The sequence below is a fragment of the Parasteatoda tepidariorum genome, chromosome 4 (assembly GCF_982258835.1).
Source record: "Parasteatoda tepidariorum strain Cologne lab strain chromosome 4, Ptep-v5.0, whole genome shotgun sequence".
NCBI lineage: Eukaryota > Metazoa > Arthropoda > Arachnida > Araneae > Theridiidae > Parasteatoda > Parasteatoda tepidariorum.
In genome coordinates this window covers 104051925-104066275 of record NC_141758.1, presented here as the reverse complement: position 1 = coordinate 104066275, position 14351 = coordinate 104051925, and the positions used below count along the sequence as shown (strand labels likewise).

Below are 14351 nucleotides of genomic sequence, written 5' to 3'. Positions count from 1 at the left end.
ATTTATTTTTCTTTGATAATTTTTCGAGGCTTATGAACAGTGCTTAAAAAGCAGTTTAAAGCAAATAAAATTATAACAAACAGCTAACGCTAAAAGGAAGTTAAAACATTAGGATTCGTAAATTAATATATACGTAAGAAACAATTAAAACGTTTCCAAATTCTAATCATAATTACCATAAAAACCAATAAAAGTTGATTTTACCATAATAACCAATGAAATAATCTGAAAACTGACTATGACACATAGAATATGACGCATAACGGTCTCACTTGGAGAAAGTTGATTGCTTTTCAAATCAATCGACAAATAAATTGAATCACTTTGTGATTTAAATTCTTCCTTTGATTTTATTGAACACAAAAGTGGTTGATTAAAAATTTTAAACGTTTTTGTCTCTTTTCATTTACATAGTAACTAGTAATTCCTCGTATTCATGGTTTTTTGTCCCCCTTTAAAATGCATGAGGGAAGGTAATTACGAAGACGCTTATGTAATAATCTTCTAAAGTTTAAATAATTCATACAACTTGAAGCTGAGTGAATGTGTGAGTGTGTGTGTTTATGCGTGTAAAATGTTGTCTTCCTATGTTTTAGCTTGCTTTTCGTCCCCCGGTCAACACTGATCCCAAGACTTCTCTTTTTCACGCTTTTGTTTTTTCGTCGGACTTATTGTTCATAAGAACTTGGAAATAAATTTAAATTCAATTTGGAAATAAATTTTTCTGAACTCGGAAATAAATTTAAACCATATCATTTATCTATATTCATTATCTGACAATCAGTGCTCAAGAGAATGAGACGAATTCTTTAACTTTCATGTGATGAGTTTTAATGGATTGTTCAAGTATCAATCATTTAATGTCTTCTTCCACCTCTCTTAATAGTTCAATTTTACTTTTGAACTATTAAGAGAGGTATATTTTTGTTTAATGAGAGGCCAATTTTTTCATTAGAGTTAACATTTTATTTTATTTTATTATAAACTTGGAAGATTTTGATCTAAGATTTTGAACACCTTGAAAAGAATTCGGTTTATAATAGTTAGATATTAGATATTATTTGATTCAGGAAAATAAAATATTTCGTACAAGATTAAACTTTAAAAAAATGTCGTTAGTTATCAAAATAATGAATTTAATTTACTTGTTAATTAATTGTTAAAATAATTTTAAATTAAAAAATGCTTTTTCAGTTGTCCATTTTAAAAATTTGCTCCATATCAAATCTTAGTATCACATCATCAGATAATTTTTAACTATAAAAACAACTTATCAGATAACTGATTTTTTATTTTTATTTTTCATATCACTCATTATTTTCCTAAGAAATATATCCTAGAATTAAATGGCTGGTATAGCTCTTGTTGAATTATTATTACAAACAAAGTTGTCTTTCACAATATAACAGAAATCTTTTCAAAATATAAGATTTTAAAAATTGTGCTTGTTTTGAAATAAATCAAATCATCAATCGTTTCAATTCGCCGCATTTTGATGTTACAGCCAATAAATTTTACATATATATTAAAAAATAACTAAAAATTCTTTTTCTGACGCGAACAAAAAAAATCAGTCTCGAAAATATTAAAACTTGTTTTAAGTTCTTCATAGAACTCTCCGAGCTATAAGCTAATTTTTATTCCTAGTGCTATTAGGTATTAATGATAGCCCTGACTTCATCACGTTCTAAAAATATTGATAAAACATCTGATTGTGATATTCATTTATTTGCTTTAATATTAATCTAGCAATTTACTAAACAAACTTACCAGGATGTTCACATTTCTGAAGAAATTGTAAGTTTTGAAAGATTATTTGAAACTTTTAATTCATAAAATTGTTTAATAATCATTTTTAAAATTTATTTATACCATGCTAAATTCCAGTACGAGAAAGATTTTTGCATATCTACGCTTTTTAAGGGAAATTTATCTATAATATATAAATACGTAATGAGCATTAGCAATTGCAAATACATAATTAATAATAAATATATAATAATATTTATTATATTATTTATTATAATTATATATATTTAATGTTTATAGGTATAATATTTATTATAATATTAATTAACAAATATATAAATTAGCATGCCTTAAGAGTTGATTTTAAATAATCTAATATGTATATTTTAACTAATTTTATTCACCGCATAAAATTTTGAACTAGACCATAATAATATTAATTAATTTTACGATTTTGTTGCTTCTAAAATTTAATTTTGTGTATAAACGAGAAAATCGAGTATAATTCATTTCTCGAGAACTCAGAAAATTTTGAAACCAATTCAAAAAATCTCGCCACTGACAATTAATTTTATAATATCGACCTGCTTAGATTAACGAAAACTTAAACTTATAAATAAATATTCGGCGTGGACATTTTTTTTCGACGAAATAAAATTCATTGGTTCTCTCAATCTAGTTTTTTTTCATACATGCGTAAATACATATGATTTTATAAACTTCATTTTATTTGTAATGTCAATGGTTAAAAACATTATAATTCGAAATCGGCAATAAACTTCAGAATTCTCAATGAGAAAAAAAATATGTATGTATGTTACTGTTCTAATCACCACACAGTTAAGGCCATATCGAAAAATACTTCGTGCTTTTACAAAAAGTTTAAAACCAACGCTATATTAAGTATGGCTATAGTGTAAGGAAATAACTTCACTTGATGGTGATTCAGTATGGAACATTATAGTTTCTGAAAATATTGTTGAATTAACAACTTATTCACTTTAGCGGTACGTCTGAGTTTACTCCATTTCTTTTGGAGACGAGACATGTGTTATGCGTGAAAAATGTTGTCTTCTTGTGTATTAGTTTACCCTTAGTCCCACAGTAAACATTGATTCTCAAACTTCTCTTTTTCATGTTTTCTTTTTACGTCGGACTTATTCTTCTTAAGTTCTTGTAATTTTTTTGAACTTGGAAATAAATTTGAGCCATATCATTTTTCTATATTCGTTATCTGACAATCAGTGCTCATGGGAATAACACGAGTTCCTTAAATTTTATGGGTTGAGCTTTAATAGATTTTTCACTATCCATCACTTGATGTCGTCATCCAACTCCCTTCACAGTTCAATTTTATTTAATTTATTTTTGTTTAATGAGAGGTCTTTTTTCTTCATTAGAGCTATTTTTTTATTTATTTTTTTTGCAATGAAATTTGAAGATTTTGAACACATTGAAAATAATTCGGGATATAATAAGTTATATATGAGATATTGTTTAATTCACGAAGATAAAATATTTCGCTCAAAATTAAATTTTAAAAAAAATGGCGTTAATTATCAAAATAATAAATTTAATTTACTTGTTAATTAATTGTGAAAAAAATTTTTATTAAGAAATACTTTTTCAGTTGTCCATTTCAAAAATTTACTTCATATCCTAATCTTAGTATCATATCATCAGATAATTTTTAATCATAAAAACAATTTATCAGATAACTGATTTTTTTGATCTTTTTTTCATATTAATCATTATTTACCTAAGAAAAATATCCTAGAGTCAAATGACTGGAAAAGCTCTTGTTAAATTATTATTTCAAGCAAAGTTGTCTTTCGCAATCAAGCAAAAACCTTTTTAAAAAATTAGATTCAAATTTGTGCTTGCTTAGAAATAAATCAAATTGTCCGTCGTTTCAATTCGTCCCATTTTGATGTTACAGTTAATAAATTTTACATACATATTAAAAAATGATTAAAACGTATTTTTCTGATGGGTACAAAAGAAATCTGTCTAGAAAAAATTAAAACAAGCTTTAAGTTCTTCTTAGATCTATCCAAGCTATAAGCTAATTTTTATTCCCAGTGCTATTAGGTATTAATGTTAGCTCTGACGTCATCACGTTCTAAAAATATTGAAAAAAACATTAGATTGCGATATTCATTTGCTTAAAAAATAATTTAGTATTTTTACAAAAACTTACCAGGATGTTTAAACTTCTGAAGAAATTGTATGTTTTGATGAATTTTTTTACACTTTTAATTCATAAAATGATGTAATAATATTCATTTTTGAGATTTATTTTTAGCATGTTAAATACTTCTAGTATGAGCAAGACATTAGTATATCTCCACTTTTTAAAAGAAATTGTTATATGCTTAAATCAGCATACATTAAGAGTTGATTTAAAACATTCTTATATGTATATTTTCCGTATACTAATTCATAGACTAACTTCTTTCATTGCATTAAATTTTGAAATAAGCCGTGCAACATTGACCTAGCGTCTAAAATTTAATTAGTATATGGGTGATTCTCACGAAATATGACAATTTACTGTCCCTTGCTCCAAGATCTAATACTATAATACTAAAAGAACTTTTTTTTAAAAAAAGTAATAAATTGCGTTGCTGTTAGCATTTTAAAATGACTTCGCACTATCATTGACTGTTTTGTATAGTTAAAAAATTTTATTGAACTGCAAAATGTCATTTTCCTGGCGTGTCCCAAACAATGTTTCCAATACAAACTAGCTTCAAAACTTCCCATAAATTTTTCAATATCTAATTTTTTTTATCTTATCCTATGTAAGCATTTCTAGAATATACGATAAGGGTATTACTGACAAAAACTTCATTCAAAAAAAAATCTGTCAATAATTTGTTTGTCCCAAGAAAATCTGTCATTTTCCTGGCTACTTTTATTTAGTGTTTTATAACCGAAATCGATGGAGCCAGCAATCAATATCTTATGTTAATAGATTGATTAGATACCCTCCTATATGAACATGTCTTGTTGCATGAATAAGGAACCAATTTTCTGGTTCAAAATCTATTTCAAAAAATTTTTCAAGATGAGTAGGTTTTTGTGTTGTCATTTTTATGGTTTCTTGAAATTATTAATAACATAAACTACATAGATTTATCTGAGTTATTTTAAGAAATCCTGTTGTTTTCTGCAGAATGTAAACGTCTTAGGCCAAAATATTAAATTAAAGTGAAGCTATATGCTATAAAATGGCGAATTTGTCATTATCCTCACTGTCATTTTCCTGGCTTATGAATTCCAGGACATTGAAGTGTTACCAAATTATTTTTTAACTGCTAATACTGTAGGGAGGAAAAGCAAATATAAACCTAATATCAAGTTTATGTATGATTGTAATATGGTTGGATGTAATCAAAGTTATTTATTTATTTAATGATTGATTATTATACACAATTTTATTATGCACAATTCAGCAACAACAAAAAAATTTGATACTTTCTACAGTGGATAAAAAGAATGGATTTAAGCAATTTATGGTCCATCTAACATAAAAGCTTAAGTTGAGTTACTATTAACTTAAAATAACTGTTTTTTAAACTACTTAGCTAATATGTCATTTTCTTGGCATTCACGATTTGATGTATTTCTATTTTATTTTTTTTCTCGAGCGAAGATCAATAAACTACACAACTACACAAGCATACAAAAAAAATTTATATTATTTTAAAGACTTTAAATTTGAAGAAATTTTTTGGTCCGAATTGTCATGTTTAAGAAGAATCACCAATATTAACGAGAAAATCAAGTATAACTCATTTTTCGAGATTTTGAAGGCAATTCGCCATATCTCGCTACACAACTCGCAAATAATTTTATAGTATCGACCTGCATAGGTTAAAGAAATAAATATTACGCGTTATTTAAATAAATATTACGCGTGAACTGTTTTCTTTGACGAAATAAAATTCATTGGTTCCCTTAATCTAGTTTTTTTCATGCATGTGTAATTGGATATTATGATTTAATAAACCTTATCTAACTTGTAATGTTAATAATTAAAAACATTATAATTTCAAATCGGCCCTAAATTTCATGATTCTCAATGAAAAAAGTTATGTATATGCTACTGTTGAAATCACAACATGGTTGGTGCCTTTTCGAAGAATATTTTGTGCTATTAAGAGAGGTTCAAACCAACACTAAATTGAGTATGGCTATAGTGTAAGAAAATAACTTCACTTGATGGTGATTTATAATGGAACTCATTGTCATTTCTGTAAGTAATGCAGCATTAACTTTGTCGACACAGGTTACTATGGTTTGAACATAAAGTTAGAGTTGATTTACATAAAGTTACCCAGATGAAATTACAATCATAAAGTTGTTTTCCACTATCAAAAAAAAAATCTTTAAAAAAAATTTTTTTTAATTGAGCTGGCTTAGAAAAGAATCATATCTTCCACCATTTCGATTAGCCGCATTTTCTAATCTAGTTTTTTTTTTCATGCATGCTTAAATAGATAGTATGGTTTTATAAACCTAATTTTACTTGTAATTGTTTTTTACTACTAATTTTACTTACCTAATATTAAGTCAATAATTGAAAACATTATAATTTGAAATCGGCACTAAACTTCATGATTCTTAATGAGAGAAATTATGTATATGTTAATGTTGTAATCACCACACAGTGCCATTTCGAAAAATAGTTCGTGATTTTACAAGATATTAAGTACGGCTATAGTGTACGAAAATAGCATCACTTGATGGTGATTTATTATGTAACATTATAGTTTCTGTAAGTAACTCAGCAGTAACATCTTATGCACTTTGGCAATGCATCTCAGTTTACTTCATTTTTTGGATCACTGTGATTTTAATTTAAAGTGAGAGTTGATTACCATCAAATTACTCCGATGGTCATATCTTGCCTTAACCTTAGTCATATTAGTCACCTTAGTCATATATCATATATAATTTTTAATCAAAGCAATTTATCAAATAACTGATTTTTTAATATTTTTTTTTATGTTACTCATTATTTAGCTGAGAAAAATATCCCACAATCAAGTGGCTGGTATAGCTCTTGTTAAATTATTATTACAAACAAAGTTGTCTTTCGCGATCAAGCAAAAACCTTTTTAGAAAATAAGATTTAAATTTGTGCTTGCTTAGAAATAAATCAAATCGTCCGTCGTTTCAATTCGCCCCATTTTGATGTTACAGTTAATAAATTTTACATACATATTAAAAAATTATTAAAACGTATTTTTCTGATGGGTACAAAAAAAATATGTCTAGAAAAAATTAAAACAAGCTTTAAGTTCTTCTTAGATCTATCCAAGCTATAAGCTAATTTTTATTCCCAGTGCTATTAGGTATTAATGTTAGCTCTGACGTCATCACGTTCTAAAAATATTGGGGAAAAAAACATTTGATTGCGATATTCATTTGCTTAAAAAATAATTTAGCATTTTTACAAAAACTTACCAGGATGTTTAAACTTCTGAAGAAATTGTAAGTTTTGATGAATTTTTGTAGACTTTTAATTCATAAAATGATGTAATAATATTCATTTTCAAGATTTATTTGTAGCATGTTATATGCTTCTAGTATAAGCAAAACATTAATATATCGCCACTTTTTAAAAGAAATTGTATTATGCTTAAATCAGCATACATTAAGAGTTGATTTTAAACATTCTTATATGTATATTTTCCGTATACTAATTCTTAGACTAACTTCTTTCATTGCATTAAATTTTGAAATAAGCCGTGCAACATTGACCTAGCGTTTGAAATTTGATTAGTATATGGGTGATTCTCACGAAATATGACAATTTACTGTCCCTTGCTCCAAGATCTAATACTATAATACTAAAAGAACTTTTTTTTAAAAAAAATAATAAATTGCATTGCTGTTAGCATTTTAAAATGACTTCGCACTAGCATTGACTGTTTTGTATAGTTAAAAAATTTTATTGAACTTCAAAATGTCATTTTCCTGGCATGTCCCAAACTGGTATTTCCAATAATAACTAGCTTCAAAACTTCTCATAAATTTTTCAATATCTAATTTTTTTTATTTCAACCGGTGTAAGCATTTCCAGAATATACGTAGAGGGTATTACTTACAAAAACTTCGTTTAAAAAAAATTCTGTCAATAACTTGTTTGTCCCAAGAAAATCTGTCATTTTCCTGGTTACTTTTATTTAGTGGTTTATAACCATAAATAGATAGAGCCAGCAATCAATATCCTATGCTAATAGATTGATTAGATACCCTCCTATATGAACATGTCTTGTTGCATGAATAAAGATCCAATTTTCTGGTTCAAAATCTGTTTCAAAAAATTTTTCAAGATGAGTAGGTTTTTGTGTTGTCATTTTTATGGTTTCTTGAAATCATTAATAACATAAACTACATAAATTTATCTGAGTTATTTTAAGAAATACTGTTGTTTTCTGCAGAATATAAACGTCTTAGGCCGAAATATTAAATTAAAGTGAAGCTATATGCTATAAAATGGCGAATTTGTCATAATCCTGGCTGTCATTTTCCTGGCTTATGAATTCCAGGACATTGAAGTGTTACCAAAAAAATTTTTTAACTGCTAATACTGAAAGGAGGAAAAGCAAATATAAGCATAATACCAAGTTTATGTATGATTGTAATATGGATGGAAGTAATCAAAGTTATTTATTTATTTAATGATTGATTACTATACACAATTTTATTCTGTAGATATCAGCAACAAAAAAAATTTTGATACTTTCTACAGTGGATAAAAAGAACGAATTTAAGCAATTTATGGTCCATCTAACATAAAAGCTTAAGTTGATTTACTTACTTATAACTTAAATTACTGTTTTTTAAACTTCTTAGCTAATATGTCATTTTCCCGGCATTCAAGATTTGGTGAATTTCTATTTTTTTCTCTTTTTTTCTCGAGCAAATGTCAATAAGCTTCACAACTACGCAGGCATACGAAAAAAAATTTCAATTATTTTAAAGACTTTAAATTTGAAGAAATTTTTTGGTCCGAATTGTCATGTTTGGAAAGAATCATCCATATTAACGAGAAAATCAAGTATAACTCATTTTTCGAGATTTTAAAGGCAATTCGCCATATCTCACCACACAACTCGCAAATAATTATATAGTATCGGCCTGCATAGGTTAACGAAAACTTAAACATTTAAATAAATATTACGCGTGAACTGTTTTCTCTGACGAAATAAAAATCATCGGTTCGCTTAATCTAGTTTTTTTTTCATGCATGTGTAATTAGATGTTATGATTTAATAAACCTTATCTTACTTGTAATGTTAATTAAAGACATTATAATTTCAAATCGGCACTAAATTTCATGATTCTCAATGAAAAAAGTTATGTATATGTTACTGATGAAATCACAACATAGTTTGTGCCATTTCGAAAAATATTTTGTGCTATTACGAGAGATTCAAACCAGCAATATATTGAGTATAGCTATAGTGTAAGAAAATAACTTGACTTGATGGTGATTTATAATTGAACTCATTATCATTTCTGTAAGTAATGCAGCATTAACTTTGACGGTACAGGTTACTATGGTTTGAGCATAAAGCTAGAGTTGATTTACATAAAGTTACCCAAATAAAATTACAATCATAAAGTTGTCGTCCACTATCAAAAAAATCTTTAAAAAATAAAATTTTAAAAATCTTCCACCATTTCGATTCGCCGCATTTTGAAGTTATAGTTTATAAATTTTACATATATATTAAAAAATGATTAAAATTTATTTTTCTGATGGGAATAAAAAAAAATAACTTTAGAAAAGATGTAAACATCCTTTAAGTTCTTCTGATATCCATCCGAGCTATAAGCTAATTTTAAATCCTAGTGCTATTAGGTATTAATGTTAGCTCTGACGTCATCACGTTCGAAAAATATTTAAAAAAATATATGATTGTGATATTCATTTGTTTGCTTAAATATTAATTTTGCATCTTACTGAACAAACTTAACAGGATGTTTACATTTCTGAAGAAATTGTAAGTTTTGATAGATTATTTTGAACTTTTAATTCATAAAATTTTTAATAAACATTTTTGAAATTTATTTATACCATGTTAAATTTCAGTACGAGAAAGATTTTGGTACATCTACGATTTCTAAAAGAAATTGACATATAATTTATAAATACATAATGAGCATTAGCAATTGCAAATGCATAATTAATAATAATATAACATAATAATTAACTAATATATAAATTAGCATGCTTTAAGAGTTGATTTTAAATAATCTAATATGTATATTTTAACTAATTTCATTCACCGCATAAAATTTTTAACTAAACCATAATAATATTAATTAATTTTATGATTTTTTTGCTTCTAAAATTTAATTTTGGGTATAAACGAGAAAATCGAGTATAATTCATTTCCCGAGAACTCAGAAAATTTTGAAACCAATTCAAGAAATCTCGCCACTCACAATTAATTTTATAATATCGACCTGCTTAGAATAATGAAAACTGAAACTTTTAAATAAATATTCCGCGTAGACACTTTTCCTTGAAGAAATAAAATTCATTGGTTCGCTTTATCTAGTTTTTTTTTCATGCCTGCGTAAATACATATTATGATTTTATAAACATCATTTTACTTGTAATGTCAATAGTTAAAAGCATTATAATTCGAAATCGACACTGGACGTGATAATTCTCATTGATGGAAAAAATATGCATTATGTTACTGTTCTAATCACCACACAATTAGGGCCATTACGAAAAAGACTTCGTGCTTTTACAAGATGTTTACAACCAACGCTTTATTAAGTTTGGCTATAGTGTAAGAAAATAATTTCACTTGATGGTGATTTAGTATGGAACATTATCGTTTCCGTAAATAATGCAGAATTAGCAACTTATTCACTTTGGAGATGCATTTGAGTTTACTGTCTTTTTTGGAGGCGAGTTAGGTGTTATGCGTGTGAAATGTTGTCTTGTTGTGTTTTAGTTAGCCCCATGTCCGTCAGTAAGCATTGACCCTCAAACTTCTCTTTTTCACGTTTTGTTTTTCACGTCGGACTTATTGTACTTAAGATCTTTGAATTTTTTTTGAACTTCATCATTTTTCGAGTTCCACGTTCATTATCTCAGAATATCCTGAAGATCTCATTGAAATAAAATGAACTCTTTAACTTGATGACTTCTTCTTGAATTAAATGAACCTTCATGTATTGAGTTTGAATATAACTCTCAACTCTGGATCTCTTCGTCCACCTCGTTTCATAGTTCAATTTTACTTGGGTTTATTTTTGTTAAATGATAAGTCATTTTTTTATTCGAGTTATTATTTTAATTTTTTAATGAAATTTGATTCGAAATTTTGAACACATTGAAAAGATTTCGGTATATAATAGTTATATACTATTAGGTAATGTTTGATTCAGGGAAATGAAATATTTCGCTCAACATTTAATTTTAAAAAATGGTACTAGTTGTTTAAATAATAAATTCAATTTAATTGTTAAAATAATTTAAAATTAAATAATATTTTTTCAGTTGCCCTTTTAAAAGAAATACTTCATATCTTGTGTTAGTATCACATCATCAGATAATTTTTTAACTACAAAAAAATTTTATCACGTAACTAAATTTTAATTTTTTTTTGTCATATCACTCATCATTTACCTGAGAAAAATATCCTAGAGTCGAACGGCTGGTATAACTCTCGTTAAATTGTTATTCCAAAACTGAACCCATTCCAACTGAACCGAAATAAACTACTCCGAAATATTCCTTTCGACGAATTATATTTTTCAATTTTGGTTGTTACCCTCCCCCCCCCCCTCTTTACTATCTTTATCTAGTTTGTCAATGCATATGGTACTAGTTTTAAATTTTTTCTATAATTATTATTATAAATTTCCCATTTTAAATTTATTAATAGCAATCATATTATGCTTTGTTTTAAGATAACTTCATATTTTGCAAGGCATTTGGCATTACTGTTCATACAAACACTATATTTATAACTGTCTACTTCATGGGAATGTTCCACGTTTGCTAACAGTAATAAAGCATTCCATTTAAGAGCATTTTTTTCGCATCATTCTATCTGTCGAATTTGTTACTTATTTGGTGCAAAGGAATGAACATTGAAAATCATGTTATTTGTTTACCGGTGCATTATATTTTTTCTTTAATAATCATCCATGGCTTTGCTACAAGGCTTCAATTGGAAAAGAATTTCTAAGCTGTTATACTTAAACCATTTGTTTGCTTTTATTTTATTTTCAGGATACTCAGGAGGAAACTCAAGCAAGTTTCCAAGAAATTCAAGGAAGAGAGCATTCCCTTGATTGAGGAGGTATTCAGTAGCCTGCCCGAGATGGTTGACTCTGATGGAGGGCCTGCTGCTCCTATCGTTTTCACTGCCGTAGACGATATCTGCACATCACCCTACGGCTATAAGAGATCCATACATCGCGCTTGGAGACACAGTTTCTACGTTCTGAGACAGGTAATTGTGTGGCCTTAACTACCACTACAAAAAATAAATATCAATACACTAGTAGATAAGATATTATAACTTGACTCAATCTTGAGGTACCTTTTGATATTTATTATATAATCGTGACCTCCGGACGGATTATGAACTCGTCAAAATTGATGAATGCTCCGCGTTAAACAGTTGATTTACTTACAAAATAGCGCTTAAATATCAAATGAAGTAAATACGATTCTCCCGGCCAATGAAGGGGAAAAAATAATGAGCGAAATAAGTAAATAACGAATAAATAAATAAAGAGCATAAATCAGCTGGTGGTATTCAGTCATCGAATGCAAACAAAGATAAAATTCTGGAAGGAGAGTAATGCGTAACCAGCACCACAAAAATTAAATACCAGTACACTAATATATAAGACATGTTAACTTGATTCAATCTTGATGTACCTTTTGATAGATAAAGGTAAACATAGTCGATGATTATATCCCCCAAATGCAAATAAGGGAACATTGAAAGTGAACAAAAGAGGAGTTTAATGTTAGAAATAATACACCACGACACTCTAGCATCTGATTAGATGGCTTGTCAGCAGAAATGATCTCAGTGTCATAAAACATACCGAAAAATACATTCTTCACACTTGACAGAAACTACTATTATTATATGCTTTTCGAAAACTTCTGCATTCCTGTTTCGTGGATTAAATAGTCACGTTTGTCAATAAGTCAAATTTGAAAATATTTTATATAGAGTTTTTTAAGTATTATGTACGTGGATATTTTTAAAACTTGTTAAGCAGATAAATTTTATCACTTGTGAAAAATGAAGCATTCACACAGTAACTAGTTGTCTTCCAAGGTGGACATGGCAGCTAGTTAAGTTTAATTTCGAAACCAATGATATAATAGTGGAAATAGGATCAATATTTCTCCCTGGCCACTTTTATGTCTCAAACACGATGTTAGCACTCGATCTAGAGCTGGAGCGACAAGGGGGGGGCAGAATCTCAGTCTGTCATGATTACAGCCCAGTGCTTTAACTACTATATGCAATCAGAGGTCTTTTTAATAAGTGACACCCAATTAATGTAAGATCAAATTAAGTTAGAGCCCTTTAGTTAATATAAATATTTAATAGCGAAGAACTCTAAATTTGATTATGTTTTAAGCAATTTAAAAAATAATTTATTTTTACTAGATATTACACAGATATTTTCTAGACTTTATTTCAAACATTTAGTTGATAAATATTTGTTTATAAAAATTCGTTTAGCTATATTGGGAGTAATTTGCTTACTTAAAGTGTTTTTCCTTTGTTGTTATTTGTAGCATGACTTTGAACGCAGCCAGTCATTTCCCATGGTGACCAAACAGCTTATGCAAAACAAATCAGATAAGTTTGATCCACGAGCCCAACCAAGGCTTCATTCTTTCAGTTAGGGTCAATAACAAAATATTTTATCCCAAAAGGGACAGTTCCCAGATATTTCATATTATTCTAAGACATAAATTTTCTTTTCTTAATATATAAAATTAAAATTATTCTATTTCACGATTAAAAAAGAACTCTTCTTTTAACGGATAAATATTTGAATAACCTCATTAATAATGAAAGTATGAAAGTTTAAGAGTAATTATCAAAAATTTTGTCCTAACAGACACGTCAAAAAGAAACAATTTTTTAAGATTATGAAATATCTGGGTTTTTTTTAATTGCGATATAAAATCATTTATTAAACTATAAATAATCTTTTGACTGTCGTACTAGAGATGAATTTCTACTAAAATTTAAAAATTGTTATCTTTAAATTATGCTTAAAAACAACAACAAAAAATCTTAGTAAAGATAAAGGAACAAAATAGTTTTCTCAGTAATTAGTTTCATTTATTTCAATTATGGACCAATATCTTTGAATTTGACTGCTTCGGGATCCAAGGAAAAATTCCAAAACTTTATTTTGACTTTCTTTAGAGCGTGATCCAACAGAGAAATAGAAATTTCTTTATGGAACATGTCAGGCTTGGGATCCAAAAAGAAACCCTAAATTTCATTTGGACCATGTCTGGCTTGGGATCCAAAAAGAAACCCTAAATTTCATTTGGACCATGTCTG

General features: G+C 27.5%; 1 protein-coding gene across 1 annotated transcript; it reads left to right on the top strand.

The window, feature by feature from the left end:
• Window positions 1-459: 459 nt before the first annotated feature.
• Window positions 460-13819, top strand: LOC147812510 (uncharacterized). The gene is made up of 3 exons (XM_087162333.1): window positions 460-473; window positions 12029-12251; window positions 13568-13819. The coding sequence occupies exons 1-3, from the start codon at window positions 460-462 to the stop codon at window positions 13676-13678; spliced, it is 348 nt and encodes a 115-aa protein (XP_087018459.1). The 3' UTR covers window positions 13679-13819.
• Window positions 13820-14351: the final 532 nt, after the last annotated feature.

What these genes read in the sequence shown, in the direction of transcription:
- LOC147812510 (XM_087162333.1), top strand. An exon ending in GTTTCTACGTTCTGAGACAG is followed by an intron (nt 12,252 to 13,567) that starts GTAATTGTGTGG and finishes TGTTATTTGTAG; the next exon opens with CATGACTTTGAACGCAGCCA.